The sequence below is a fragment of the Hermetia illucens genome, chromosome 5 (genome assembly GCF_905115235.1).
Source record: "Hermetia illucens chromosome 5, iHerIll2.2.curated.20191125, whole genome shotgun sequence".
NCBI classification, from domain to species: domain Eukaryota; kingdom Metazoa; phylum Arthropoda; class Insecta; order Diptera; family Stratiomyidae; genus Hermetia; species Hermetia illucens.
Window position 1 is genome coordinate 72143418 of NC_051853.1, and position 27474 is coordinate 72170891.

At 39.9% G+C, this 27474-nt stretch overlaps 3 protein-coding genes across 4 annotated transcripts; all 3 read right to left on the reverse strand.

Moving 5' to 3' along the window:
• Window positions 1-2666: 2666 nt before the first annotated feature.
• LOC119658334 lies at window positions 2667-3604 on the reverse strand. Its single transcript, XM_038065675.1, has 4 exons — window positions 3573-3604; window positions 3371-3506; window positions 2876-3219; window positions 2667-2825 (listed from the first exon to the last, which is right to left on the reverse strand). Exons 1-4 carry the CDS (start codon window positions 3581-3583, stop codon window positions 2669-2671), a joined length of 648 nt encoding a protein of 215 aa, XP_037921603.1. The 5' UTR covers window positions 3584-3604; the 3' UTR covers window positions 2667-2668.
• Window positions 3605-14523: 10919 nt separating this feature from the next.
• LOC119657840 lies at window positions 14524-15456 on the reverse strand. The gene is made up of 4 exons (XM_038064962.1): window positions 15414-15456; window positions 15209-15344; window positions 14752-15095; window positions 14524-14697 (listed from the first exon to the last, which is right to left on the reverse strand). The coding sequence occupies exons 1-4, from the start codon at window positions 15422-15424 to the stop codon at window positions 14538-14540; spliced, it is 651 nt and encodes a 216-aa protein (XP_037920890.1). The 5' UTR covers window positions 15425-15456; the 3' UTR covers window positions 14524-14537.
• Window positions 15457-25755: 10299 nt separating this feature from the next.
• LOC119657717 lies at window positions 25756-26898 on the reverse strand. 2 transcript variants are annotated; one of them, XM_038064761.1, is made up of 5 exons: window positions 26768-26898; window positions 26565-26700; window positions 26128-26471; window positions 25883-26071; window positions 25775-25819 (listed from the first exon to the last, which is right to left on the reverse strand). In XM_038064761.1, exons 1-4 carry the CDS (start codon window positions 26776-26778, stop codon window positions 25915-25917), a joined length of 648 nt encoding a protein of 215 aa, XP_037920689.1. In that variant the 5' UTR covers window positions 26779-26898; the 3' UTR covers window positions 25775-25819; window positions 25883-25914. The 2 variants fall into 2 exon arrangements, with proteins under 2 accessions (XP_037920688.1, XP_037920689.1); XM_038064760.1 differs by having other exon boundaries at window positions 25756-26071.
• Window positions 26899-27474: the final 576 nt, after the last annotated feature.

The window sequence follows — 27474 nt, forward strand, 5'->3', positions numbered from 1 at the left end:
GGAGTGATTCACAGGACAGCAATCAATAGTTGATTTTGAGGTGCGATGATCTCATAGAAACGGCTTTGCAATCAGGAAATAGTCGTTTTTGCGTTTACTATTTGCGTTTTGCTATTCCCACTGTAAAATGTAGGAATATGAGACAATCGTTTGATGAACCATGTATTCATAAGTACAAGGTCATGGGTGCCCGCAAAATCGCCTGTACGCTCGCCAACCTCACTACGCGCTTCGAACACCTTTTTCCAATGGCCTCTGTTACCGTCTGCCCTTTCACCCACATGACCATTAAAGTCGCCGGCAATGATGATATTGTCATCAGCAGGCACGTTTCAGGTCTTTACATCGAGAAGTTCCCAGAAGGCATCTTTCTCGACATCAAATCAACCTATCTGTGGTACATACGCGGTGAAGAAGTGAATAGTACGATCAATTGATATAATGGTGACGTTCATCAGCCGGTCCCCAAATCGTTCGACTTCTTTAATAACATCACGGAAACCCTCTGAGAGCAATGCCAACACCGCATTGAGTAAGTGGATTACCAAAATAGAAAAGTTTTTAACCATTTTTACTGCGTTCGTGTTCTAAGTTGCAGCTTTTGACACCAGATAATCGAGTTTCTAGCAGAGGGCAAATATCAGTGCCACTTTCCCGAAGGGCTCTTGCAAATTCTTCGGTCTTTCCAGATAGGGTGCCAATATTAAGCGTTCAGACAGGTATCTGTTTTGCTCGGACTAACTTACTTACGTCCTCACACCGTCCATGCGCCAAGAACCCTTACCCATTTTTCGACAAAACCGGAACTCGTCCTGCCGCATCAACAGAGGTGAACAACCTAGCATTTTTCCGAGGCTTGTTACTCGATCCGATTATGTTATTTTTAACGACATTGGATGCATTTTATTGGTCAGCCTGTCGCGAGACCTGTCACCAGCAGAGAGGTAGTATTTAGCAGGAAATACGTCGCCTCAAACCTTCCTCCTTTACCTGGAATTGGTACCAGCATACAGAGTTCTAAGAGCCAAGATGTATGTACGATCCTTAATATGATTATAATTACTAAGTTCATCAAAAAATTAAACTACATCGCCGAAGTAAAAGGTTGGTTTGTACCCTACGAGGAAGGATAAGTTGCTCCTCAAAATTAGTGGCTCCGTCATTAAGAAGATCCACCCTATCCCCAACTGCTGTCCGCAATGAGGTTAGGATTTCGTTATCATTTAATGACGAGTAATTGATGAACTCAGGTGTAGGGTACCGATCAATGCCTCACGACTGGCAACGAGGCAATATCCGTCCCATATGTAAAAAGGGATATATCACGCAGTGCAATAATTATTGAGGTATCACGTTAATGAGTACCATCTATGAGATATTCTACGCTATCTTGCTAGGCCGGATATTCCCATACGCCCAGCATATCATTGGCCCATACCAAAGAGACATCACTCCAGGCAAATCAGCAACCGATCAAATTTTCTCTCTGCGTCAAGCGATGGAAAAACTGCTGGAACATGGCCATCAGCTGTACTATCTTTTCATTGAATTCAAGGCCGCCTATGACAACATAGCCAGGGTAAACTGTACACGGCTACGAGAAAACTAGAGACTAAGCTGACCCCAATCAATGTGCAAGGCCAGATAGAAGCAGCAGGATCACTCTCGAAACCATTCAACATCAACGACGGTCTAAGACAAGGGAATGCCTTATCATGCATCCTCTTTAACCTGGCCCTGCAGAAAATGATTCGCGATGCAGATGTCAATGCAAGAGGCACCATCCTTTTCAAGTCTACCCAACTACTGGCCTACGCAGATAATATTGACATCATGGGAAAAACAGTCTACCTTCATCCAGATACATAACGACGAGATCTATGAGCGATACCACGACCGTCGGGTTGTGGATAAAATTCGGCTCAGCAGGTTGCGGTGGGCGGGTCACTTAATCCGTATTGGTGAGGATGATCCAGTCCGGAAAGTCTATAAGGGCAACATTTATGGTAGAAAAAGAAAACGAAAGAGAGCCCGATATTTTTCATACATTTGAATGGAGAAAGATGCCCATGATTGGAGCAAACTGGCTTAGAGAATTTCCTTAGGAAGAAATCCTTATTCCCTCTTTACAGCTCCTAGTCAACAAGATCCTTTCATGATCTCTCAAGAATTAATGAGAATTTAGTATAACCATTGTCGTATTTGGTCGTGATAATTATCAGCAAATTCGAATCGCACGATCACAATCAATTATCAAATCAGCCGCACTCGACTTATATTTATATTTCATAATTTTTTTTTTTTTGGGTTCAAATGTTTCCGACCTATTTGCTGATGTACTACTGGCAATGCCATGCAGTAATAGTAATTGATGTGTTTCATGAAATTAATTCCGGAAAAGGTAGTAGTGTAGGCTCTCTTTAGAATAAACTGATTTTGAAAAATGATAAAAAGTAACAATTGTAATGAAACACTCATTTGAGTTAAATTTTCGATATAACTGCTTGGTTTATGAAAATATTGCAATATAGCTAGAAACACCAATAGAGAGAGTGAGAATCGACAGACAAATTTCTTCTATGAAAAAATCAAACCAGCATAATAATATTGATCTCCACTTATTTATTTAGCACAACGTTATTCGAAACCACTCCATTGTTACCAAACATCACATATCCTTGTAATATTTCGATGATTTTGTTACTGTCAAACCGTCAAAGAGTCCCTGCCCTTGTGGGCATTTGGGATACATAGTTGTACAAATTGCGCCGTACCTTCCAGCTTTATACGCATCCTTGTACTCGTCATCTGAGTCATCTGAAGGCCTATCGGAAAGGTCAACTAGGAAGCTATACATAACTTAAAAAATACTCACCTTAGAACGGTGCCTATGATTTCTCCGATAATTCCACCAAATTCATCTATCAAGGCATTTTCACAAATTGCTCGTTGTAGACATTGTCGGCCGTTTTTTCCCTCTTGATTCAAATAATATTCTATCAATGCATAAATAAACACACGAGATTCATCTCGTGTGTAAGATCCATCCTTATTATATTGCACTTTTGCTTCTGCCAATGATCTTCCTTCCCACTTATCCCACCAATAAATAGGCTCCGTGGGCACTGAATATTGACCCTGAAAACCATACACAGCACCAACCGATCGCCATGGTTTCTTATCTTCTAAAGCTACAGGAATAGATACACCACAAATGAACTGAAAAGGAATTAAATAAATTAAGGATTTTAGAAATATTGCTGCCTATTTAATTGATCGCAACCAAATATAAATGTTCATACATAAAAAATTCACTCCCGCCCTTTGAATTTTCAAAACCTCCGTCGGCCTTGATTTGCATAAAACTTACTTTGTGAACTCCAAATCCTTGATATGTAAGAAACCGTTTATCTCTTTGCAAACTACGCTTCGAGGTTACGTTATAGAGTTCTGTCCATGTCAAACCATCTACCACAAGGAATGCTATCCAGATTACTGGAATCACTCTACAATAATCAAAAAAGCAAGCCTTTTCACATTTCTTCCAAAAAAGTTCGTTTTCACATCTTTACCGTAATTCCATAATGCTCTAATGAAGAAACGAACCCCCAACAAATGAAAATTGGTTTATATACCCCACTTGAATGAGCTATCAAGCGTCCAGTATTTGGATAAATATGCCCAAGTAATTAGGATGTCACCAGATGGCATGATAATTTTTGTAACAGTGAACCAACTGAATATAATTTGCATATTTTACTTAAAAATAAGTTTTAAATTGGTCAAAATTTGTAGAGACCAAGGGGATAATAAGCGCAAATTGATTATCATACTTGCGAAAGTGCGCTGCACAATAATTACACACAGTGTTAACTACGTAATTCTCCCAAATTTAGAAATGTGATGACAATTAATACCAGTTCGCCTTCCTTGGCGAAATTCGGCAGCTAATCGTTAGGTCAACTGAAATATAACTCGAACCATTTGGAATAATATTCTTGGGACCTCGAATACACGCTTTTCATTCTTATGCAGTCAGTCAGTCTTGAACGCTCTCTCTTCCCTGAATAAAAACATTTCGTATCAGAAGTTTCCATCACTCGCTTAAAATCCGGGTATAAAACTAAACAGTAAAAGTGGATCATTTAACAAAAACACATTAATTATATTGTGAGTTGTTTTTAACCGGGATAGCTACTGCCACAATAAAAATTCTTCTGCCACCAGTGAGAATTGACAAACCCTACTGGTATATCGTGTTCTTCCAACTTTTTCGTGCTTTCCTTTGTCGTCGTCTGCCTGGAGCTTCACATTTCAGTTCACCTTTGAGGATTCCTTCATTGTCCATCAACGACATAGCCTGCCCACTGCAGCTTGCGAAGTGTGAATAGAATGGATACAAGTAGGTCTTCGAATATTTCTATAATTCCGTTTTGTACCTGATTCTTCTGTGTTATTTCTCCAATATCGGACCAAGTACACTTCGGAGAACTCGGCGCTTAAAAATGTTTGATTTCGAAATCGAGAGGACCGAATGAACACAATTTTGTTAGATCACGGAAGAGGGGGGATGGATTCAACGTTGAGCATTATTGTATCAGATTATAATGTGCCAGAGCCTTAAATTAGGCCTCAACATAGGAAGTCGTGGGTGGACTGCTGTAATACAGAAGTTGAAAATTTGAGAAGGAATTACCTGAAGCTTTGGCAACTCTTAGATTCGACGAATGTAAAGTCGCGAAGGAGGTACTTCACCTAGGTATCATGGGCGAAAACGCGGTCCTCGTAGAAGCTTGCACGCAGCATTGATAGAAACCTATGGTACCGTGGACAACAGTTAGAGACTCAAAAACTCGAGGCTTATCCATCACTCCACGCCGTCGACAAAGAGGAACGTACTATAGACTATTCCAATACGAGTTGGTGCAATCACGGTGGTGTTCCAATCGCCGCTGAAATACCTTGGCATAATGGAGTGATGCCAAGATTCGAGCAGATTCTTGTACCCCGGGGAAGGTTACAGGCAAAATGTTTGCAAGTTTTTGGCTAATGACCAATGCATCGTTTGCTAATGAGCAAGGTTCCGTCCGTTCTTCTCGATGGCTCTAAAGAGAGAGCTGACGTCGGATTCCAATCGAATGAGCTGTGAATTAGTACCTGAGACAAATTAGGGTAATAATCTCGGGCGGGCGTAATGCTGACCACATTGACTCCTACAGTTTACTGTAGTGTACCGTAACGCTCTTGAATGAAGTGCTCAAACACACTTCAAGGCCCTGATCCAATATGGATTGTTGCGCCAATGATTATTATTTCCGAGTTGTCACAATCTCGGCAGATGCCGGATTTTACCCAATACTAGCACCAAGTGCTAAGCATTTAGGCTCGTGCGACCTACATAATAACTAAAGGGACGCTGGTGGTAGGTCAATGGGAGAATCCGTCGAGAACTCCCCGCAACATCGAGCAAGTATGCAGAATGATGTATTTCTGCATGGTTTGAACCAAACTGTGGGAAAGCCCCAGGACATCAAGGGAAGCCGTGAGGGATTTAGGAACAATACCTGTAGCTAACAATATTATGGGAACTACAACCACCCGCTCGAGATGCCAAATTTCCAGATTTCCCGAGCCAGTGGCTCATAGTTCACCTTTTTCTCCACGTATTCCCGTTCGATGTTGCTATTATGGGGGATAGCAACATCAAATATATACGCGGAGCGACCCGTCTTGTCAACTCACAGTACGTCAGGCTTGTTGTGTAGAGTATGGCGATCAGTCAGAACTTGCCGGTCCCAATACATGCTGTAAGCAGAACTATCAAGTACTGCTTGTGGCTCATATCGGCTCATGCTTGTATGCAAGGTTTTGATAGATAACCATACATACAGCATTATGCCTGGTGATGAATTGCACCCGTGCCATAACAGTACAGCCAGAAATGAGATAGTCCAACGTCTCTAATACCGAATCACACATTCTGCACCGGTCGTTCTCCACCGGTTCCTTCATGATGAGCTTTTTATAAGGTCGGGTGGCAAACACGCCGTCCTGTATGGCACACATGAACCCCTTCGTCGCAGTATAGATCTCCCCAGCACACGGCCATCTGTTCGACAAATGCAAATCGAGAAATGGCTGCCAAAGACAATTCATGTGTTTACCGTGCATTGCCTTCGACTTCCATTCATCGATCCGCTCTTGGTCCGACTTCATCTTACTCAGAGGATTGAAGGATCGATTCCTCAAGTTAATTGGAGTGAGCCCACAGTCTGCCTTACAGACAGTCGAATGCAAAGGACTCGCCTGCTCTTTGCTGTAAAAATAAGTGCGCAGCGAGTCGACTTGGCGATGATGTTGTGCAATCACATCAACCACGCCCCTACCTCCGATGTCATGAGGCAGGTTTATCCGCTCCACGGCAGAGTTTGAATGATACATTCGGAATTTCGACATAGTTGTCCGTATCCACCGCTGGACGTTTTCCAGATTGGTCTTCATCCATGGCAATATTCCGAACGTACAGGCCAGTGAAGGAATAGCGAATACATCCAGTGCACTTATTTTATTCTTCCCCGAGAGATACTATTTCAGCACCAACTTTACACATCGCAAGAATTCGGATAGCAGATCATCCTTCAGATCACCAACTCGTGCATGGGTTCCTTGCAGAATTCCTAGGTACTTGTAGAAGTCTGTCTCGGTCATAGCTTCGATGTGGAGGTCACCAATGCTATATCCGGAATGCGGCTGGTGATGGCCTTTGGGGATGGCTTAGATTCGACACTTGTCTAATCCAAACTCCATCCGAATACCACAGACCAAGCACCACAATACACAAGTGATTGTAGTTGCAGCAGCGGCATATCAGCACACACCCGAGATGCAACCTCATCATTAATTTGAAGTAGAATGCCCGGACTTGCTGGAGATGCATAGAGCCTGGGAATACTTGGTCTGTGCAAAGGATCCATATCCGATAATTCTATACACACTCTTTGGAATTCGTCCCGAACCTCACCGGAAACCTCCGCTGGATGGTGGAGAAGAATGCTTCGGCGAGTACTGAACCTGTTGCCTGCAGTGCGGCGTGGTGTTGTTGATGCCGCCGTTTCTTCCCCCATCGGCTCTTTGTCACCAGTTTCCCCGATGACCTCAAATCGAACACGCTCCCAGATGATGGCCGGGATTTTATCGCGGCGAGCTTTAATGCGGTACTGGTCTGCGACTCGCTGCACAGTCGCGTGCGCGAATTGAGGGAAACGCTCGACGAATCTCGCCCCTACCGTTATTTCGTAGTAGGAGCGGATGTTGAAGAGGTTCATTTCTTCAGTCCATTTCATCCGCTGCTTACGCGAACCTGCTGAAGTGGTCGCCACAGATTGTGGCGTTGCACCAGGCGGAACTATGCTCCTGGTCGTCGTGGCGCCTAGACGTCGAACCGCCCCATGATTAGCGGTTTCGACACCGTGTTGTCGATTACGGGAGCCCGACCCAGTCACCAAGTCAGACGACTCCCGCCGGTTATCCGCACCTGACCTTAAATTCCTTCTCCTTCTCATAGATGGATTTGCATTTTATACCTAACTGCCAGGTGTGGGGATAACTTCCTCAGTGAGTAATCTGCAAGACTGCAAAGTTCCTGCACTTTCCTCGCCTACCCCCTAAGACGCTGCCACCGCAGCCATTCGACTGAAACTATCCATCCCTCCTCCTTTCAAATCGGGCTTGGTACCGGCTACGGCGGAGTTATTATTATTGTAAGGATAAAGACTACGTATGCTACTAGTTGACTAGATTTTGTTATGGTGTTTCTCATAACTATAGGACCACCTCTGGTTTGGTCATTCCCGTTGGAATCGATGCTAAAAGAAATTTTGTCCTTTGAGAAGGATTTTTTAAAATCGTTGTCAAGACTACTAAATAAACTCTCTTGAATAAAATAACGGAAAAATGGTAAATTTCGGGAATTCAACCGTCCCATAGTATAATATGCTGGTCGCAGTCTTTTTAAGGTTTTGTGTAAAACAAAACCTTATTAAAATCGATTCAATGTCTGTCTGTCTGTCTGTCTATCTGTCTGTCTGTCACACACATTTTTCTCCAAAACGGCTAAACCGATCCGAACGAAATTTGGTGGACAGATGGGAACTATGAAATCCCACGCATACAGCGAGTGGCATAAATTTAGGTGAAGTTTAAAGGGGGGATCCCCATACATGCAAAAGGGGGATTCAAAAATTTTTTTCACCGGATATAGTTGTGTAGGGTATCAAATGAAAGGTCTCGATTTGAACTTTCCGAAACTGACCTTAGTTTTAGCATAAATTTAAATAAAGTGCGTGAGTAAGGAGTCAAAATGTACGCACTTGAAGTGAGACAGGACTCATTTTCGGAAACTACCCAACCTAAAAATCCAAAAAAAATTAGGGTAGTGCGCCTAGATGAAATCTATGCCTCAAAATATGTCCCATACCGATATCTGCTCAAATAAACTTACTAATAGTATATTACTACTTTTTAGAAATTTACTGAAAAACCCCCCTTAAATTCATCCTAGGACTTCCGAATTTTGTACCAGCATAGGGAACAATACTTCGTATATATGTACTAAATTTCATGGAAATCAGGCAATTAACGCCAAAGTTATGACAGTTCAAACTTAGCAATTTCGCGCGAGCTTACTGCTTCCAAAGCCATGCAAATCAGATGCTGACATCATTATTACCCGGAATAATTGACATTCGCGTGGAATATTAAAGTCACATTTATGAAGAATATATTTATCTGCAGCCCTTTTTAAGGTTTTGTGTAAAACACTTATGTGAAATTTAATCTTCAAGAGATGTCCCATTCCGGTATCTGCTCAAAAAATTTACTAATAGTATATTATCAACTTTTAGAAATAGACTAAAAAACTCCCCTTAAGTTCATCCTAAGTGTACTAAATTTTGCACCGACATAGAGGACAGCCTCGTGCATACACATGCCAGGTTTCATGAAAATCCAACTATTAGTGGGAAAGTTATAGCAGTTCAAACTTATCAATTTCGTGCTAATTAACAGCATCCTAAGCCATACAAATAAGATGCTGACGTCATAATTAACGAGAATAATTGAAATTCGAGTGAAATATTAAAATTCCATTCAAGAAGAATCTAATTCTCCCTAGCCCTTTTTTATATTTGATGTTAGTTAAATTGTTGGCATTTGCTCATAATATTAAACTCAGAGTGTGAAGCGTATGAGGTTGACCATTATCAACACAAAGCTTTCCATCAAATGATTTATTTAAATCGCTTTCTAGAAAATAGAGGGCAATGGGATTTTTAGCTATATTACACGGCGCTGCCGTGCACTCGTTGCTCCTCACATCTTTTCTTTTTCTTCAGCCTTCAGTTTACAAGCGGGGTCGGCCTGTGTTGATCGGTTTCGTCATTTTATTTTATCAGGATGTAATCTTGAGACCTTTAAATCCACATCCAGCATATCAAGCCACCATTGTTTTGGCCGGCTTTTTGGATGCTTACCATTGCTTTCGATGTTCTGACCAATACTGGTTGTTGAATTCTCGTTAGTGTGAATTACGTGCAAACCCGTTCGATCGCGGATATTCTCATTTCAGACGTAATCAAAACGTGTCACGCCACCAGTGCAATGCAACATCTTCGTCCCCATTACCGCAAGACGCCGTTCGTTGACCTTTATAGTCGGCCAATACTCAGAACTATAGAGAGCGGCAGAGGGACGACATTGCAGTAAATTTTAGATTTGGGACGTGCGCTGATACGTCGATCACAAAAAACAACAGTTGCGGAATGGCACTTCATCCAGGTTGCGTTAATGTGTGAAATAATTTCATTACGCAGTTCTCCATTGGCAGATAGCATAGACTCGAGATATTTAAATCGCTGAGTTCTGGCAATGGCAGTAACCTGCCCCTCGAGATATTTAAATCGCTGAGTTTTGGCAATGTCGGTAACCTGCCCTTCGAAATATTTAAATTGCTCAGTTCTGGCAATGGCAGTAACCTGCCCAGAACTGAGCGATTTCAATATCTCGGGTCAATGCTAAAAGCCAATGGAGAACTACGTTATGCTCCTCAGCATCCCGTGAAGCCCACGTCTGTTCGAGAATGTTTGAATGTGGGAAGCGTGTCAAACTTATAACCAAACTTTTGCTGCTAGCAAAATCGCTGACTATTGTCATTATTTATTTCGTGGAGGCTGGGCCAGACATTTTTCGGAGTATCCATCCCTCGAAAGCGGCCAAGAGTTCGCAATTTTCCTCGCTAAGAAGCTAGGTTTCCGAGGAAAACATAAAGAGTGGTAAGATCATTGTCTTGTATAGCAAAAGCTTTGAAACTCTGGTGAGACATTTCTAGGGAAATAGTTTTTGTAAGCTGAAATAGGCTATCTTGGCTGCCCGGATTACATCATTATAACTGTTATCGGTTGTGATTTTCGACTCTAGATAGGAGAAATTATCAACGGTCTCAAAGTTGTAGTCCCCCGTCTTTATTGTTCTCGATTGCCTTGTGCGATTTGTGTTGTTGGTTCTTGGTACAATGATATTGAAAATCACAATATGAGTACATTGACTGTTTTTCAGAAATGGTAGCTATCGTGTTTTCAGAGACGGTCCAGAAGGCACAACATGATCTTGTTAAAATCCCGCTAGTAACCGTTCTTTTTTTTGACACTGCAGAGATGTGCAGAGAGTGCAGCTACCCAAAGCTGTGTTAATTAGAGTAACTTGGAGCTCACCATGTGGGTATAAGCAGCCTAATATAACGGGAGTCACAATGACAGGCTGGCATTAGATGTCTTAGCGCAAAAAAGTTTCAGATACTGCTTGAGCGTTAGCTTAGCATCTGCCAGGACTACAAGGTATTTGATGGATACCTTGGAAATAATGATGTGGGCACCTACTCTGATGCGGACTGATGTGTCAGACTTTGCAATTAACGTAGCTTCGGTTTCCCTGGGAATTAAAGATCAGCATATTCCAGCCACTCTTTTATAACAGTGATTCTTTCAAATGAGTACAACTCAACATTCGCAAAATGTTTTGCGCTGGCAATCACTTATATATCTTCGTGCATCACCATACCTTAGCCTACTCAAAATCGGGACGTGGAGGTGAAATTACATTAGAAGGGTTACTTTCATGTATTTTTTCTGATTTTTTTTAGTGGGAAAAATTAATTGGCACTCAATCAAATTCGCAAACAATAATTATTTTATTTCGAGACCTTGAGAGAGAAAAAGTATTGAAATATTTTAGAGATTTTTTTTTCTGAAAAATTTAAGCCAAAAATAACAAAGTTACGAGGCATTAGTATCCTGGAAGGTCGTAACTAGAATTCTCCGATTGCGGGATCAAACCAAAAGGACTTTCAAATTTCTAATTTCTTTTCAAAGAATGGGATATTCCATACGGGTGGAAATAATCAAAATTAGATATTTCCGAACTGTTGGAAAGAACATTTTAAAATTTCAAAATCCAAAAAATACACTCGAAAATATAATATCATTCCAAAAGTTCAATTACTTTTTGAGTTAGAATTCCCACAAATGTGTCATTTTGAGAAAAACACGTTTCAAAAAAAAAAGTTCGAAAAATCGTCTTTCGGATTTCAAGATATTTTTCACTCTCGATTACAAATAAAAAACAAACAACAACAAATATAAATGCCCTCGTAGAAGGCCACGTCAAGGCTGGCACCGAGTATAGGTATTTATAAGTATGCTATTTAAATGACGCTAAACTATTACAAAAGTACACGAAGCTTGAACCTGTACCTGATAAGCGCTCAGTTCTATATCCATAAAGAAAGTATTGCAAATTTCGCGTTGAAATTTTTGCAGCGTATTCTGTGGTAGTTAGACTATAAATTACGTAATGAAAAATCGATTTCTGTAAGCTCCTAATGTGGTTTCCCTCTTTAAGGGCATACCTATGCCTAATGTTCCACAATAGTGATCCCAAAACAAAATTACTCCTCCGGTCCATCAGACATGTGGTATCAGTATTTTCTTTCTCTTAAATAGCTGTCGCTAAGTCCATCTAGACAGCTGAATATATGTACCGGTCATCGGCAGGGAGCCCCGTATTGGATTCCAGTTGGCTGGATTGAATGCAGTTGGCATACCAAGAGTATCCTAAGCAATAATTGCTAGCACTAACCTCACAGCGTAAATTATTTTCGACCAAACAAGTAAATAATTTGATGGTTTCAGTGGTGTGGAATCCAAATTGTCACCCAGATAAACCACCAAGACTCTCAAGAATAAGAAAAGAAACAATATGTAACAGACTGCTCACTGCAGCATTTTCTCATAGTGTATGATAGTGAATAAAACGCGCTTAGATCAGTACGCTGATGGTTTACCAGGGAGCGTGACAAGCTTATGAAGCGGCACCAGCTTCTGAAGTTTTTTTGACGCATGAACGATACTCCCACTGGGCATATATTGGAAAACAAATATGTATATCCAACTTTGGCTTTACAACCAGTTTAATGAACATCCCATGGAAGCCTGGATCTTTGCTGTCTCTAATCCTACACAAATCTCCAACAGTTTTTTCTTCGTTATTGCAGGGATTATCACCAAAACCAAGAGTCTCTAAAGACAGTCTTCATGCCTTCCTGCGGAAATGGTGCGAGTTACGTGACTGGCGGAGATGTGTCACCTTTGAATCTCGTAATTACAACTCTGTAAGTGAAATCAGTCCAGAAGATGAATTCGAAAGTAATCAAAGGCGTAATCACCTGTTTTTAGCCGAAAATTTTAACGTTTTGTGGAGTGAGCTTTTTAAATCGAAGGATAGGGTATAGTGATTTGAAGGCGCAAACACCTTGTTTAACATTATATTGAGAGACAGGTTCTTTTATTAGCAGAAGAAGTTTTCGGAATCATCCTCATTTTATTCTCTCGGAAGACAATCGTTTGACACTTTTGAGGATTTAGGGCTAGCTTCCACTTGGAAAAGTATCGGTAAAGCTCGTCCAAATATGAATTCAGACGAGCTGGCCCGCAGATTATGTCCTTCGTGGCTGTGTAAATTATGAGGTCTTCGGCATATTGTAGGATCTTGATAGGACTGTGGTAAGGAACGGGATCGGGAATATCCGCTGAGAAGAGTGAGAAGAGGGAGAAAAGTTACCGAAAGGACGAAACTTTCTGGGACTCCAGCAGAACTGGTATAGGACGAGGAGAATTGTTGCTCAACTTTTACTTTGGATTGCCGACCATCTATATAGATTAGCTTGCAGAAGTGTTGGTAGAAATTAAGGAGATGGCTAAGCTTATAGACTAGTCCGTATTGCTATACGGAGTCGAAAGCTTTTTCTATATCAAGGAGGCAGGCTATTGTGGGTGTTTTGTTGTTAATCCCAAACAAGATATCGGCCGTGTTCAACCTAATGACCAGTTCGGCTGGCGAACTGGAAATCAGGGATAGTATTGTTCTTATTACAGTACTCATCGATGATTTATTTGATGGTCCGCTCGAAGATTTTGGCGGAGATTAAAAGGATGGAGAAAGGCCTGTAGCTGTATCAGGAATGAGAGTATTTTCACTTCTCTTTTGGAATAGGAGTGATTCGAGCACACTTCCAGCTCGCGAGAAAGTGGGCAGGAAAGTTGGTTAATCAAAATAGTCAAGGAGGGACTTATGGCTGCAGAGCATTTTTCGAATGAATGAATATTGCTACACTTTTGGGTTTAGCGAAGTTAATTGGTCATGCATGTGGAGTGTGGAATGGTGGGTTTGAGGAAGTGGTTAGCAAGGATATTTGCTTTCTCAGGAGGTCACTGGGAGTGACAGCTGTACCAAGTCTTGGGGGGAGAATTTTGGGAGTTCTCTTTATGTATTCGGATTGAGTTCAATATTGCACAGGCCGTTATGGAGGTGGTTGGTATACAGGGTAACGATCCTATCACGGATAGGAGAATCAAGATCGTAGAAAATCGCAAAAAAATTTTAATTATATTAAACGCCCGAAAAATTATCTACGTTATTTAGTAATTTTTGTCGCTATTTAAAGTACCTAATGTGAAAAAACTGTTGTTCGCTAGTTGGGAATGTTCGCAATTCGGGGATTCATTATTACTGTATATACAATTTATAAAAGCTACTTTGCGCTAATTTAAGCTACACACCCTGATATGATTATTCCATGATGAGTTCCATGTTACTTCAAAGTATAATGATTAACACCGAAACAAGCTTGCAATGCGTAATTACTGACAAGGACGCCACTAAATTGATTTTTATAAGAGTAAATCGACTTCAATAAGACTTTTTACACTGAAGTGACCGTTAAAACAGTCAGTTAAAAGAAAGGGGTCAGAATACTCGGATTTTAAATACAGTGGGACAATGTAACACATATGTATGTACACAAAAACATATAATTTCGATGGATACATTTTATCTAACCACAATTCCAATGAAAGTGGAAAATAATGTAAAAAACGTGAATCACTGTAAATTTATTTATATCACATTTCCGAACAGACTACAGCAAATTATCCCATATTCTTGTAGTATTTAGATGACCTTGTTACTGTCAAACCGTCAAAGAGCCCCTGTCCTTCCGGGCATATGGGATACATAGATGCACAGATGGCACCATACCTTCCAGCCTTATACGCATCCTTGTATACATTATCTGAATCATCTGAAGGCCTATTGAAAGATACAGTACAGAAGATTATAGTTTTTCTTCTAGGAAATACTCACCTGAGAATTGCGCCTATAACTTCTCCGACAATTCCACCAAATTCATCTACCAAAGCATTTTCACAAATTGCACGTAATAAGCATTGTCGACCATTCTTTCCTGCTCGATTTAGATAATATTCTATTAATGCATAAATAAATACGCGCGATTCATCTGGTACATAAGATCCATCTTTGTTATATTGCATTTTCGCTTCTGCCAATGATCTTCCTTCCCATTTATCCCACCAATAAATAGGTGTCACGGGCACTGAATATTGACCCTGGAAACCATAAACAGCACCAAGTGATCGCCATGGTTTCTTGTCTTCTAAAGATACTGGAATAGATACACCACAAACGAACTGAAAATGAAATCAATTGAAAATATTGCAAATATGGATTGTCAAATTAGAATTGTAGTTAATCGTGCGCTACTTCTTTATAACATTTCACTTCTTGATCTACAAAAACTTACTTTGTGAACACCAGATCCTAAATATACAATAAATCGCTTATCCCTTTGCAGACCATGCTTCGAGGTTATGTTACGGAGTTCTGCCCATGCGAAACCACTTACCATGCAGAACGTTGTCCAAATTGGTAGAATCACTCTACAATAATGAACAAAATTTGGAATTTTCACAATTCTTTTAACAATATACACCCTATCACATTTCTACCGTAATTCCATAACGTTCTTATGGGAAAACCACTTTCCAACAAATGAGTATTGACTTATATACCTCCAGCTTGATTGAGCTATCAAACTTCCAGTTTTTCGATAAATTTACTTAAACAATTAGAATCTTACCAGCTGACACGATAATTTTTGCAGCAATAGAGCATTAGAATATGATTTACATATTTTATTCCAGTTTTCGTATTAAATTAGTCAAAACTTGTAGAGACCAACGGCCCCATATACGTAAATCTATTGTCATGTACGGTGCGCATTCATTTTAAAAAGTGTTAACTACATGTTTTCCCAAATTTAGAAACGTGGCAAGAATCAACACTATTTTGACTTCATTGGCACTCTGTGGGTAACCGTTAACCTAACTCAAATATAATTCAAACCATTTCGAGCTATATTCTTATTCACTTCTCATTCCTGTGAGTACTAAGCAGTCTTTCTTATTTAAGTAAAAATAATTCAGGACATAAACATCCATATTTTTCCAAGATTCCGATACAAAACAATAAAAAGAAAACAGAGGTGAACGTGCATCATTTATTAAAACTGCATTGGCTGTACTGTGAGTCGTTTTGAATCTATTATAGATACATCCTTAAAATTATTATTACACCATAAGAAAAATAAACTCATCATATGACTATATTAAATCTGTTATATCTGGCATATAAGCAGCCCTCTAACTAGCAGTTAGGTTCTATTTTAAACTGACTGATTTCATAAACCATGTGATGTTTCTATCTAAGCTATTCTATCTACATACATTATGACCCAATAGCTTAATTTGCTTTTGGATTTTAGAACTCTCCAAATCCGTACATTAGGAATCTACATAAGTATATAAATATGGAATTGTTTGAGAAGGAAATAGAAGGTAAATGATAATCAGCAATATCCAAAGATAGAATAGATTAAGGCTTCTATCAAACAATACATATGTATACATAAGTCTGATGTTAATGGGTAGAATTTTTGAATCTCTCACTACTGAAAAATGAATATATATAATTTGAAAAAAAAATTCGAACTTTGGATTTTGTCTTCATCCGCTTTAGACTAATTTTTATGAAATTATTTTTTATTCCAAAAAAACTGTAGAAAAAGTGTGTTGTTTTGAAAAAATATATAAACAAGTCATATGATTTAAAATGAGGAAAGGCACTATACAGAGAGAAATTTTAATGATTGATAGTACCACTTGTTTGAGAAAAATTAGTCAGAGAGAGAGTTGTAGCATTTTTTGTCAACAGTGTCAAGAACTTTGACCTTTCCAACAAATTCACAACTTTCCGCTCTTTCAATTATTTAATTCCAGATTTGATACAATTTTCGTACACTACAAGAAATTCCTTATAAACGCATATTCCTTCAATTCCAAGGGCCATCATCACGTCGAAGATATAACTGTTCAAACTTTAAACTTTAAGAAATTTTATAGTTTCCCAGAATGGTATCTATTTTTGGATAAAATCGTTCAGGGAGTAGCAAATTGTGATTTTGTTGGGAAGGTCTCCCAAATGCCTCAACCTACTTTGCATAAGTGCCGGACAATGTCCCAGAAGGCGTATAAAGGTTTCTATACACTTCGCACAGAACCTGCAGGCAGTGTCCGTAGATATCCTTAGCTTCCCTAGGTGATAGTTTAGCCGACAGTGACAAGTGAGAAGTCCCACTGTGATTCGGAGGTTATTTTTGGTGATGTTTAAGCAACCCTTTGTGCACATGGGTTCGTATCCCCCAATAAGCACCCTGGACTGCTCCATTTCTGTTAATCCCGCCCAGTATAGTTCCTTCAACCCTCATAATCATGAAACCGTTTCCTATTCCACAGAAGTGTTCTGGCCCGTATAAAGGCGTCCCTCCTCCCTTCTTGGCTTCTTCGTGCGCTGCCTCATTGCAATTCCAACCCAACATGGCCTGGAACCCAGAGTATCCAGACCTTGTTAGATGAGCCGACCATATTCACTTTCTCAAGGCGTTCCCATATCAGTTCAGAGTTCACCTGGTTGCACCTAAGCGCCTTGACCGCACCTTGGCTGCGGTGAGAGTAGCAATGTTCTGCCTCATATAGTTCCTTTGGATATTAAAGGAGGCGCATCTGTCTATGGCGCCTGTAATATTCTAGTGTACCTGCCCATTGGCCCCAAGTACATTTTCCTTGGACCAATAACACCGGCACCCGCTCCCTCTGCTGTGAGGGATCCATCAGTGTACCCAATAATCTGTTGCTGATTTAAGCCGTATATCCCAGCCACGCTCTCCCAGTTTGCCTTGTTACTCTAACATATTTCAAACCTCTTATCAAAGTGAAATCTCGTTGTCATATTATCCCTTGGTATCAGTAATTCGGGATACCGCATAGAACGAATATCACCCTTCCTTCGGTTTAGGCAGCTCCCTATCAGCCTCATTGATATTCCCGGCCATACCAAAAATTGCCCTCCTTGCCTGCATCTGTATGTGCAGATGGAGAGGGGATAATCCCGGAAGGACCTCCTGGGATACCATTGGTCATGTCCTCATTGTCCACTGATACACATGCAAACCAGTCTTTGGAGTTTGTGTCCCTGGCTTGTGTGCTGAGTTCAGTTCTTTCTGCCCAGATCATCACCTCATAGATAATCATTGGCCCTACTATTGCAGTATATATCCAAAATAGCATCTCCGGGCTGCAACCCCATTTTTTTCTTGCTATGGACCTACAAGTGATCAGAGCCCTTGTGGCTTTCCGACAAGTGTTTCCGACATGTGTCTTCCAGAGTAATTTTTAATCTAGCGTAATTCCCAAATATTTGATCTGTGTTTCCTGTTTCACTCCATGTCATGTAACCTTATGGCACTCAGGTGATCAAGCTTACTTCTCCTAGTGAAAGGTACTTTTGGCTGCATTGATCCGGCAACCTTGAGTAGCATTCATGACAATAGAATTTGTACCTGTCGGTACTTTATTTTCCTACTCACCAGCATTTTGCCCATCCAGAAAGCCAGGGTAGTTCCCCATCTTGTCTCTCTGTGTGCGATGTGTTGTCGAATGCTCCTTCGATATCCAAAAACGCACAGAGTGCTACTTCTTTTGTTTCTATCCGTCAGCTGATACAGACCCGTTTCACTTGACCAGGACGGTAACCGTGCTGACACTGATATAGGGGATTACGCTTTGGAACTTTGGTTCTAATATAGAACCCGTTTTGAGCACGAATGATGTTAGACAAATTGGTCTGAAAGATCTAGATTGAAAAAAAATGAACCTTTACCCGCATTCGGAATAAAGACCACAATTGCCCGTCTCCATTCCCCAGGGCTATGCTCCCCCTTACCACTCTCAGAAGAGATTCTAAAGTGATTCCTAGGCCTCTCTGGATTAGTGCTGGGAAATGTCATCTGCTCCAGGTGATTTTAATGGTTTAAAAGTTTCCACTGCCCACCTTACCCTAGTTAGTTTCCAGTTCTCCTTTTTTCCCCTTTATTCGTTGTTGGGGTGTCAGCAGAATGTTGTCGCCTGCCGCCGTGAGGTACGACCCCGGCAAATGAATTCTGAGAAGCTGCATTCTCGGTAAATGTCCCATCTTCCTTATTCAAACAGACAGAGGATAATGCCCCGTCTTTGGCTACTACCTCGTAAAGTCTGGTTGCTTCTGTGATCTTTTCAATCCCTTCACAGAATTCCTTGAAGCTGTTCCGTTTTACTTCCCTGATCGCGTTGCTATACGCAGTCAGTGCATTTTTGTACCTTTGAAGAGTTTTCGTACCTCTGTTCTCAATCTGGCCAGGTTCCTGTTCCATCATGGTACATCCCTTGATGACTTAACTGTCTTAGCCGGAAGGCTGGCCTCATATGCGTGAATGACGACTGTGTTGAGGTTTTCCACCACTGTTTCTAGTTCCAGTTCACTCCTGATATCACCGTCCCCTTGAAGGTGGGCCATGTTGTTGCTCAGGTGCGTTACATAGAATTCCCAATCCACTCTCCTGGGATTGCTTGTGGAGTGGAGTGTTCCCTAAGTAAGGGTATTGTTCTCTAAGTTAGGGTATTTCCTATAGTTATATCTAGTACCTCCTGTCTGGTGCTGGTCACAAATGTTGGAGTGTTTCCTACGTTCTATATTTTTAACTTATTGGTAAGAATAAATTCAAGAAGGTACTCACCTATTCGATTGGTGTCGCTGCTTCCCCAGACTTCGTGATGGATGCTGGCATCGCAGCCGAGAAGAAGTGGTAACGCCCTCTTCTCCAAGTACTTCACCAGTTTAGCGACTTGTTCCAGTGAAAGCCGGATGTTGTCTCCCGATGCCACGACTGCCTCCCGAATGCTCCTCTAGGCTTCCAATGAGACTTGGATAGCCACAAGGTCGGAAGTCAGGAACTCTGAAAGACATGTATATTTTAAATTACGTTTAAGAATTATGCGACCTCTTGGTTTTTCACAAGAGGAGTCCCAAATTTCCTGCATGCTTCCTCCTTGCAGACCGCGAACTTGCCCCCTGTACACCCAGGAACTTTGAGCCAGCACTATTCCAATGTTCTCCTTGGAACTTGCCCTTGCAATTATCGCAGATGCAGCTTTCACATGGTGGAGGTTTATCTGGGCTATCTTAGTGCTGGCCATTGTTTCCGTCATTGTTTGGAGCTCTCTCCAAATCGTTGCATATAGCATAATGTAATTTACAGAACATATTATGTCAAGGAATTATCTAAGTGATCAGTTAGTTTTTCCAGAGATAAAAATTTACTTCACCCTAAATGTGATTGGCTTTTAATTGAAAATTTGTTTGGATTCTAAGCCTGCAGTGCTTATTACTGTAAACCTCGCTCTGTACAATATGAAATCACGTTCAAAATGTTACAACAACATTTTCAACCAGTCTTAGAGGTAGTGGTGCAATGTCATTGTTTGAAAAAATCATTTCTTTTATTTACATATTTCGAAAGTATAACATATTGAAAATGTAGAAAATCTAAGATGAATATTTAAAATATTTCTAAAGTAAGAACCCGCCGCTATATGTGCTCGGAACATCTCATCAGTAAGGGTTGTTATGAAAAATCTATTACCGCTTTTGGCGGTTTACTCGAAACCACATTTTCAAAGTATCGGGGAAGCATTCACAAAAAGCTACTTAACCGATTTAGATGAAATTTAAATACCTTATTATACAAACGAACGCCCATCTGTGCAACCTCAATAATATTTAATTTTATTATTATAAAATGTTTACATGTTTTATGTTTATGTTTTTTAAAATTATTATAAATTGTTGTTATTACAACAATGATTTTGAAAAAAAAAATTGACGAAGTCTCCATTTTGTTATTTTTAAAAAATAATAACATATGCGAGATTTCACATATAGCCTACAGAATATAAATGGGTTCATACAAGGTTGTGCGCTTTCCCGAGTGACTTCATGTTTTTTTAAAGGATCGATTTTTGACAAAAAAGAAATATATAAATAAATTCAAAATTAAGTAAAATAATATTTTTTGGTATAGTCTAAGATTCAATTGGGACCATATTAATATTTCAAAACGATCGCATATTACTTCTTTCTGAAAAAAATAATAAACCTAGTAGGTACACAGGAGAATAGTAGGTATTCCAAAAGAACCCTATGTTTCATTCAACAGAATTTGGGAATTGTATCGCGTAAAAATAAAATCTTATTAAAATCGGTTTACTGTGTCTGTCTAACTTTGTTTGGGAGCCCCTCCCTAAACTCTACACAAAATCATACCTTTCATTAAATGAGTAGGATTTGATAGTCTGTATATATCCAACAAATTTAATCTAAACAGGTGTAACTGTTTCCAAGGAAAGTGATTATCACAGACAAACAGGCAGTGAAAATATTTAAATGGGTTTGGAACTCAAAGCCCTGTGGGTTAGGGTTTAAGAATACACTCAAAGTCCTTCCTGATTGTAATAAAAGGCGACTAAAAGGGATAAAAATTTGCGGGATATTAACCTGCAAATTTTGAAACTTTAATGATAGCTATTTTTTGTGTTTATTTTCCTTGTTCTTGTCCAGGTTCTCTAGTCGAATGAGTTTTTGAAACGTTGACAAATGTTCTCTCAACTAAATTTCCGGGGAATACACCCTTTGTGAGGACTCCAATTTTCCCTCTGTCGGACCGCCCGTTCCCCCAAAAATATCACACCTTCGTTTCTAGCTATCTTGGTATTCATATTCATTCCTACTCCGTTTTACCGTTTAATCGATCCATTGAACAATCAATACTCCCTGACCCTAAATAGGTTTATTAGCTCGGTTGAATGGACCGCTTCCCACTATAATTTATCTCGCAACCAGGCTATTTCAGGGTTTATAACACTTTGGAAAAACTGCTTCCATGGTTTGTTCCTATCTCGTGTCCGTAGCTTCGTAGACACCCGGTTTGATTTAGATTAGAAAATCGTGATGCCTTACGTGCAAAACACCGATCTCGGCTAAAATATCGTCGCTCAGGCAATGCTGTTGATCTCGCCAACCTTAAAGTCCTACATCCCTTCACAAAAACCTTAATTAGGAATGCTTATTCACCATATCCTGTCGAATATTGAAGGCTCTCTCGAGCGACATGAATTTAGGCTCTTTTGGTCTCTTCAACTGCTGCCCCAATGGCCAACATAAAACTCGATGATTATGTTTCAGTCTTCCCCAATTCTCCATGTGAGTTTCTTCGAAATTACTTCTCTTCAGGCTTCTTCTTTCAATAATTTCGATATTCTTTCACCCGATGCCTCTTCCATTCCTTTTCTGTCTCCTGCCATTATCGAATGTCTTACCGGCAATTTAAACATTAATGGTAGTTGTGGTCCTGATGCTCTTCCTATTTTTTTAGTAAACGAAATATCTCCTTTCCCCTTTCACTCATTTTTAATAAAAGTTTATCTGAAGGTGTCTTGCCAGACAATTGGAAGGAAGCCCGTATTATCCCCCAACACAAAAAGGCGATGCTTAGCTGAAAATTACCGGTCCATATCACTCCTTTGCTTTGTGTCTAAAATTCTAGAAAAATATGTCAAAAACTGCCCTTCATCTTGTTTCGGACATCTCATTGCCAAGGAATACCATGGATTTTAAAAGGGGGCGCTCGACCATAATTAATTTATTAGAGCTTACCAACTTGGTTGTTAAATCCCTCAATGAAAGGGAAGACGTGCATATAATTTATACTGATTTTTCCAAAAGCTTCTCAAGAAGCTCGGTTCGTATGGCTTGCCACCATCTGTATCTTACATATGTGGTAAAGGTCTCCTTCAATAGTTCCATGTCAACTCCTTTTTGCCCTCATCTGGAGTCCGGCAGGGCTGCTTGAACCATTTCTTTTCTTTCTCCTTGTTTATTAATGATCGTCCCAACTTATTTACTTGTCCTTGTCTTTTATGTGCAGACAATTTTAAAAACTATTTTCTATTCTTGACTCGCCTGCTGAACTCAATCCCCTGCAATCAAAATTCGACTCTGTATCCAGTTGTTGTAAGCAAAATAAGTTGGCACTTAATGTTAGTAAATGTTTCACATTAGTTTTTTCTCTGAAATTTCCAGTTCCTACATACTATTTGAATGGGCAGCCAGTTTCAGTTATTTCCTCTTATAAGTATCTTGGCGTAACATTCGGCAGCAAGCTTCTCTTTAATTGCCATTACGTTGACATTCTCAGGCGAGCCTACAGAATGTCCGATTTAAGGATGTTCATTATTCAGTCATTCTTTATAACTCCTTCGTCTACAACATTGTAGAGTATTTTTCGGTAGTATGGTGTCCTGGCAATTATTGTGACGGTTATGCTATAGAATCAGTTCAAAGGAAATTTACTCGCTCTCTGTTTTTAAAAAGAACCTTCCCTAGTAATGTTACCTTGATCGTCTTGTATTTCTTAGCATGTCGTCTCTTCAACAGCTCATGTATTATCTGTTTATAATATTATAAAATTACAAATTACGCCTCGGATAAGGATTTAACTCAAGGCTACGACCTTCAGCCATCGAAAATCGATTCTGATTGGTTTCTGGAGTTTGCGCTTCCTCCTCAAGTGTTTTGAATCCGCCACTACTCCTAGAGTTCAACAACTCCAAGATCAAGATTGATGGCTTATATGATACGCTCGGCAGTGAAAGAGCTAGCTTGCTGATCGGTAGATACCTTGAGTAACCCGCCTGAGAGTATTGATGAGCATTGGGCCCACCACGTCCCGAAGGAGCGTCACAAGAACTGACAGGCAGCGAAATCATGGGAAAGGATCGACGAGATTCCAATATCATGCGAGATCCAAACTTGGACGTGGTCGCAAATCTTTTGATGGTCCTATGAAGGATGTTAACGGTCGACTCCCTATCCACTATGACGATGGTGTCCCCGCAGAGTTATTTATTGCTGCACTTACATTTTCCACAGATCTGCCAATTCTAGGGAGAAGCATCAGGCTGGTTCCCGTTCCGGACCGTCCTACATTAACCACATTATCACCCAAAAGAATAATTTCGGAACCGTGATTTGAGATTAGATCTTTCCTACTCCTGCTCTTTATTGATTTCAAAAAAGCTTTCGGCAGCGTGAAGAGGAAGTATATCTGGCGTGCTCTATCCGGAGAAATTAATAGCAGTACTGCACCGAGGTAAAATCTTAGAGAAAGTCGAGAACGCGGAGGTGTTCAATAGACTATATCAATCTGTTGCAATATCGGAGTAGCACACAGAAACTGATTCCCACTGTTATTCAAAAGTTCCAAGCCCTCGTCAATATTTGCCTACGACGTGTCATCGGGATGACGTGATACTATTTCGAACTTCGTCGGCGCACTGGACAATTGCCTGTGAACGATGTGATCAGCGACAATGGATAGGTCACTGATGAAGGAGGAGCGACAATTGCATTGTTGGCGACGCTATGGAGTGGAACCCACTCTCCCAAGATGACCGATGAATGGGTCGCCCTAAAAGCACTCGGTGCAGAACAGTAAAGAAGGAGTGGAAGTCTTGAATGAAATTTGAAAAGATCACTGAGTTGCTTAGTTACTCACCTTCAAGAAGTGCTTCTGTGGAAAATTCTTGAGTGGATTCGTGAACCGCTCAGATAACCACTAACAGCATGAAAAAGCATTTAAAATTAGCTTTGGTTTCAGTTCGTAGAAGAAAGAGCAATAATTGTGTGAAACTCCCTTACGAAACAAAAGTGAATGGAAAAAATACTTCCTACTAGAACGCTGCATACTCAATCCACCTCAAACTGGAATCAGTATAAAAATCCAAAAGTAATCCTGAATATGTTTCTGAGAAGAGACAGCGCTCTGATTAGTCCTGTCCTAATGTAGTTAGTCAATTGAAGCAAATCGTCAGGGATATCTGATTATGACCTTTGGATGGAGGGAGTCATTTTCCGGGGCAATGTGTTTCGGAAATACACTTTTCATTCTTATGTCAATATTTAGGAAATCATTCACCAAAAACTTATTCAGCTATAATCAGCGAAACAGAAAAAGGCTTTTGGTATTACACGCAAAGTTATTATCCCTGACGATCTCATCACGGAGGAGGATCCGGCCCAAAGATATTTTCAGATAGCCCAATCCTTCGAAAAACAATTCTAGCTTCTCAGTTGTAGTAATAGAGTCGCCTGTTGAAGTCATGTCATCCGCTATCAAGAATCTTTTGAAGAGCGAATAGCGCGATTCATGCAATGGGATCATTGTTCACAAACGAAAATCTTTATGGCAGAATTTGTTAAATCGGCATGCTTGCTATCCCTCAAGGATGGATGCCAACTGTAACAAAAATTATCATGGGGTGTTGCTCATGTATTGCTCATTAAATAATCATCTTGAAAAAATTGTGGTAGTAGATTATCTGTAGTTAATGTAAGTAGGGAACGAGACGGCCTTCCTATGGACAATAGCGCGATGGGCCTATTTTTCTGTGAGTATTCGGAACTATGATTCCCCTATCATTTCTCTCTACCTCCTTATCTATGCATATTTTTGTGCTTGCTTTACTATTCTGAAGGTTGAGAAAACACATTCGAACACTTTTAGCTGCTGATTCTACTCAGCACCACGATAAACCAACAAATGCTACTCCACTTTGACACTACAAATTGAATGACCACAGTTAATCTTAAGATGATCCGCACTCAACTTATATATCCGCCCCGGAATTCTTCTTCATCCCGATGAGGTGCTACATCCTCATAATGCCATGGAATGGCAGCAGTTCATAAGTTCCATGTTACTGGACAAAACCGTCAGTTGAAAGTATCCTTTTGATCCTGATTTGTAAAGGAAGATTGATTTTAATAAGGTTTCACTCAACACAAAAGCACAAATTACAATTTAAAAGAAAATTTAATGACGCTAGTATGACGGAGTTCCGATATAGTCGCAAGCTTCTTGGTTTGGCTAAGCGAAATTCAAAACAAAAGGAATAATGAAGTACACGGTAAAATGTTACATTTATGTCACCATTTTTCGAAAGCATTCATTCCCATCAAACATTACACATCCTTATAATAATTAGATGATCTCGTCACTGTCAAACCATCGAAAAGTCCCTGTCCTTGCGGGCATTCAGGATACATAGTTGTACAAATTGCACCATACCTTCCAGCTTTATATGCATCCTGGTATTCGTCGTCTGAATCGTCTGAAGGCCTATTGAAAATTTCAACACAGTAGATTCTGGAATCTTTTTACAGAATACTACTCACTTGAGAACTGCGCTTATAACTTCTCCAATAATTCCACCAAATTCATCTATCAAAGCATTTTCGCAAATTGCACGTAGCAGACATTGCCGGCCATTTTTTCCTGCTCGATTCAAATAAAATTCAATCAAGGCGTAAATGAATATGCGTGATTCATCTGGTTTATAAGATCCATTCTTATTGTATTGCATTTTCACTTCTGCCAACGATCTTCCTTCCCATTTATTCCACCAATAGATAGGTGTTACAGGCACTGGATATTCACCCTGAAAGCCATAAACAGCACCAAGTGATCGCCATGGTTTCTTGTCTTCTAAAGATACCGGAATAGATACACCACAAACGAACTAGAAAAGGATTAGAATCGATTTTAAAATATCTAATTTGAACATATTCTACTTTCCTATAACACCTTAGAATTTCATGCAACACAAACTTACTTTATGAACACCAGATCCTAGAAATACAATAAACCGTTTATCCCTTTGCAAACTACGCTTCGAGGTTAAATTATACAGCTCTGTCCATGCGAAACCATCTACCACCAAGAATGATATCCAGATTGTTAGAATCACTCTACAATGACAAAAATAATCACTTTTTCCCCTTTGTTTCAAAAATAGATACGCTATCACATTTCTACCGAAATTCCATAACGTGCGGAAACGAACCCCAACAAATGAGTATTGAACTTATATACCTCCGACTTGATTGAGCTATCCAACATCCAATATTTCGATAAATATACCTAAGCAATTAGGGCTTCGCCAACTACCAATAACATCTTTGTAATAGGAGAGCGATCGAATATTCGATTATGTAGTTTACATATTTTATTTCGACATTCTTATTAAACTAGTCAAACTTTTCAGATATTTATGGTCACAGTCGTTAAGGTACGCTGAGTAATGATTACGAGCTGTTGACTGCGTTCTTCATCATAATTTACAAACGTGAGTATCACCAAGAATTAATACTACTTTGCCTTCATTAGCACTATATGACCAACCGTTAGGTCAACTGAAATATATCGAAAACCGATTGGAATTATATTCTCGGAACCACATAAATACACTTTTCATTCATATATGAGTATTCACCGTGTTTTGTTATTTGCGTAAAAATATATCCAACCTGGGTTTTCCTACTTCTTGAAGAAATTAAATACAAAACTATTATAAATCTATAAAATAATTTGGGAACATGCATCATTTAAGAAAATTGGCGATACTGTAGGCTGTTTTAAATTTAATGAGTAAACTCACCGAAAGGATAGGAATTTGTGAGGTAGCAATTTCCAAATCTTACTGCTACAACAATGCCCCAGATAGAAATTGACCCCACGGGTAC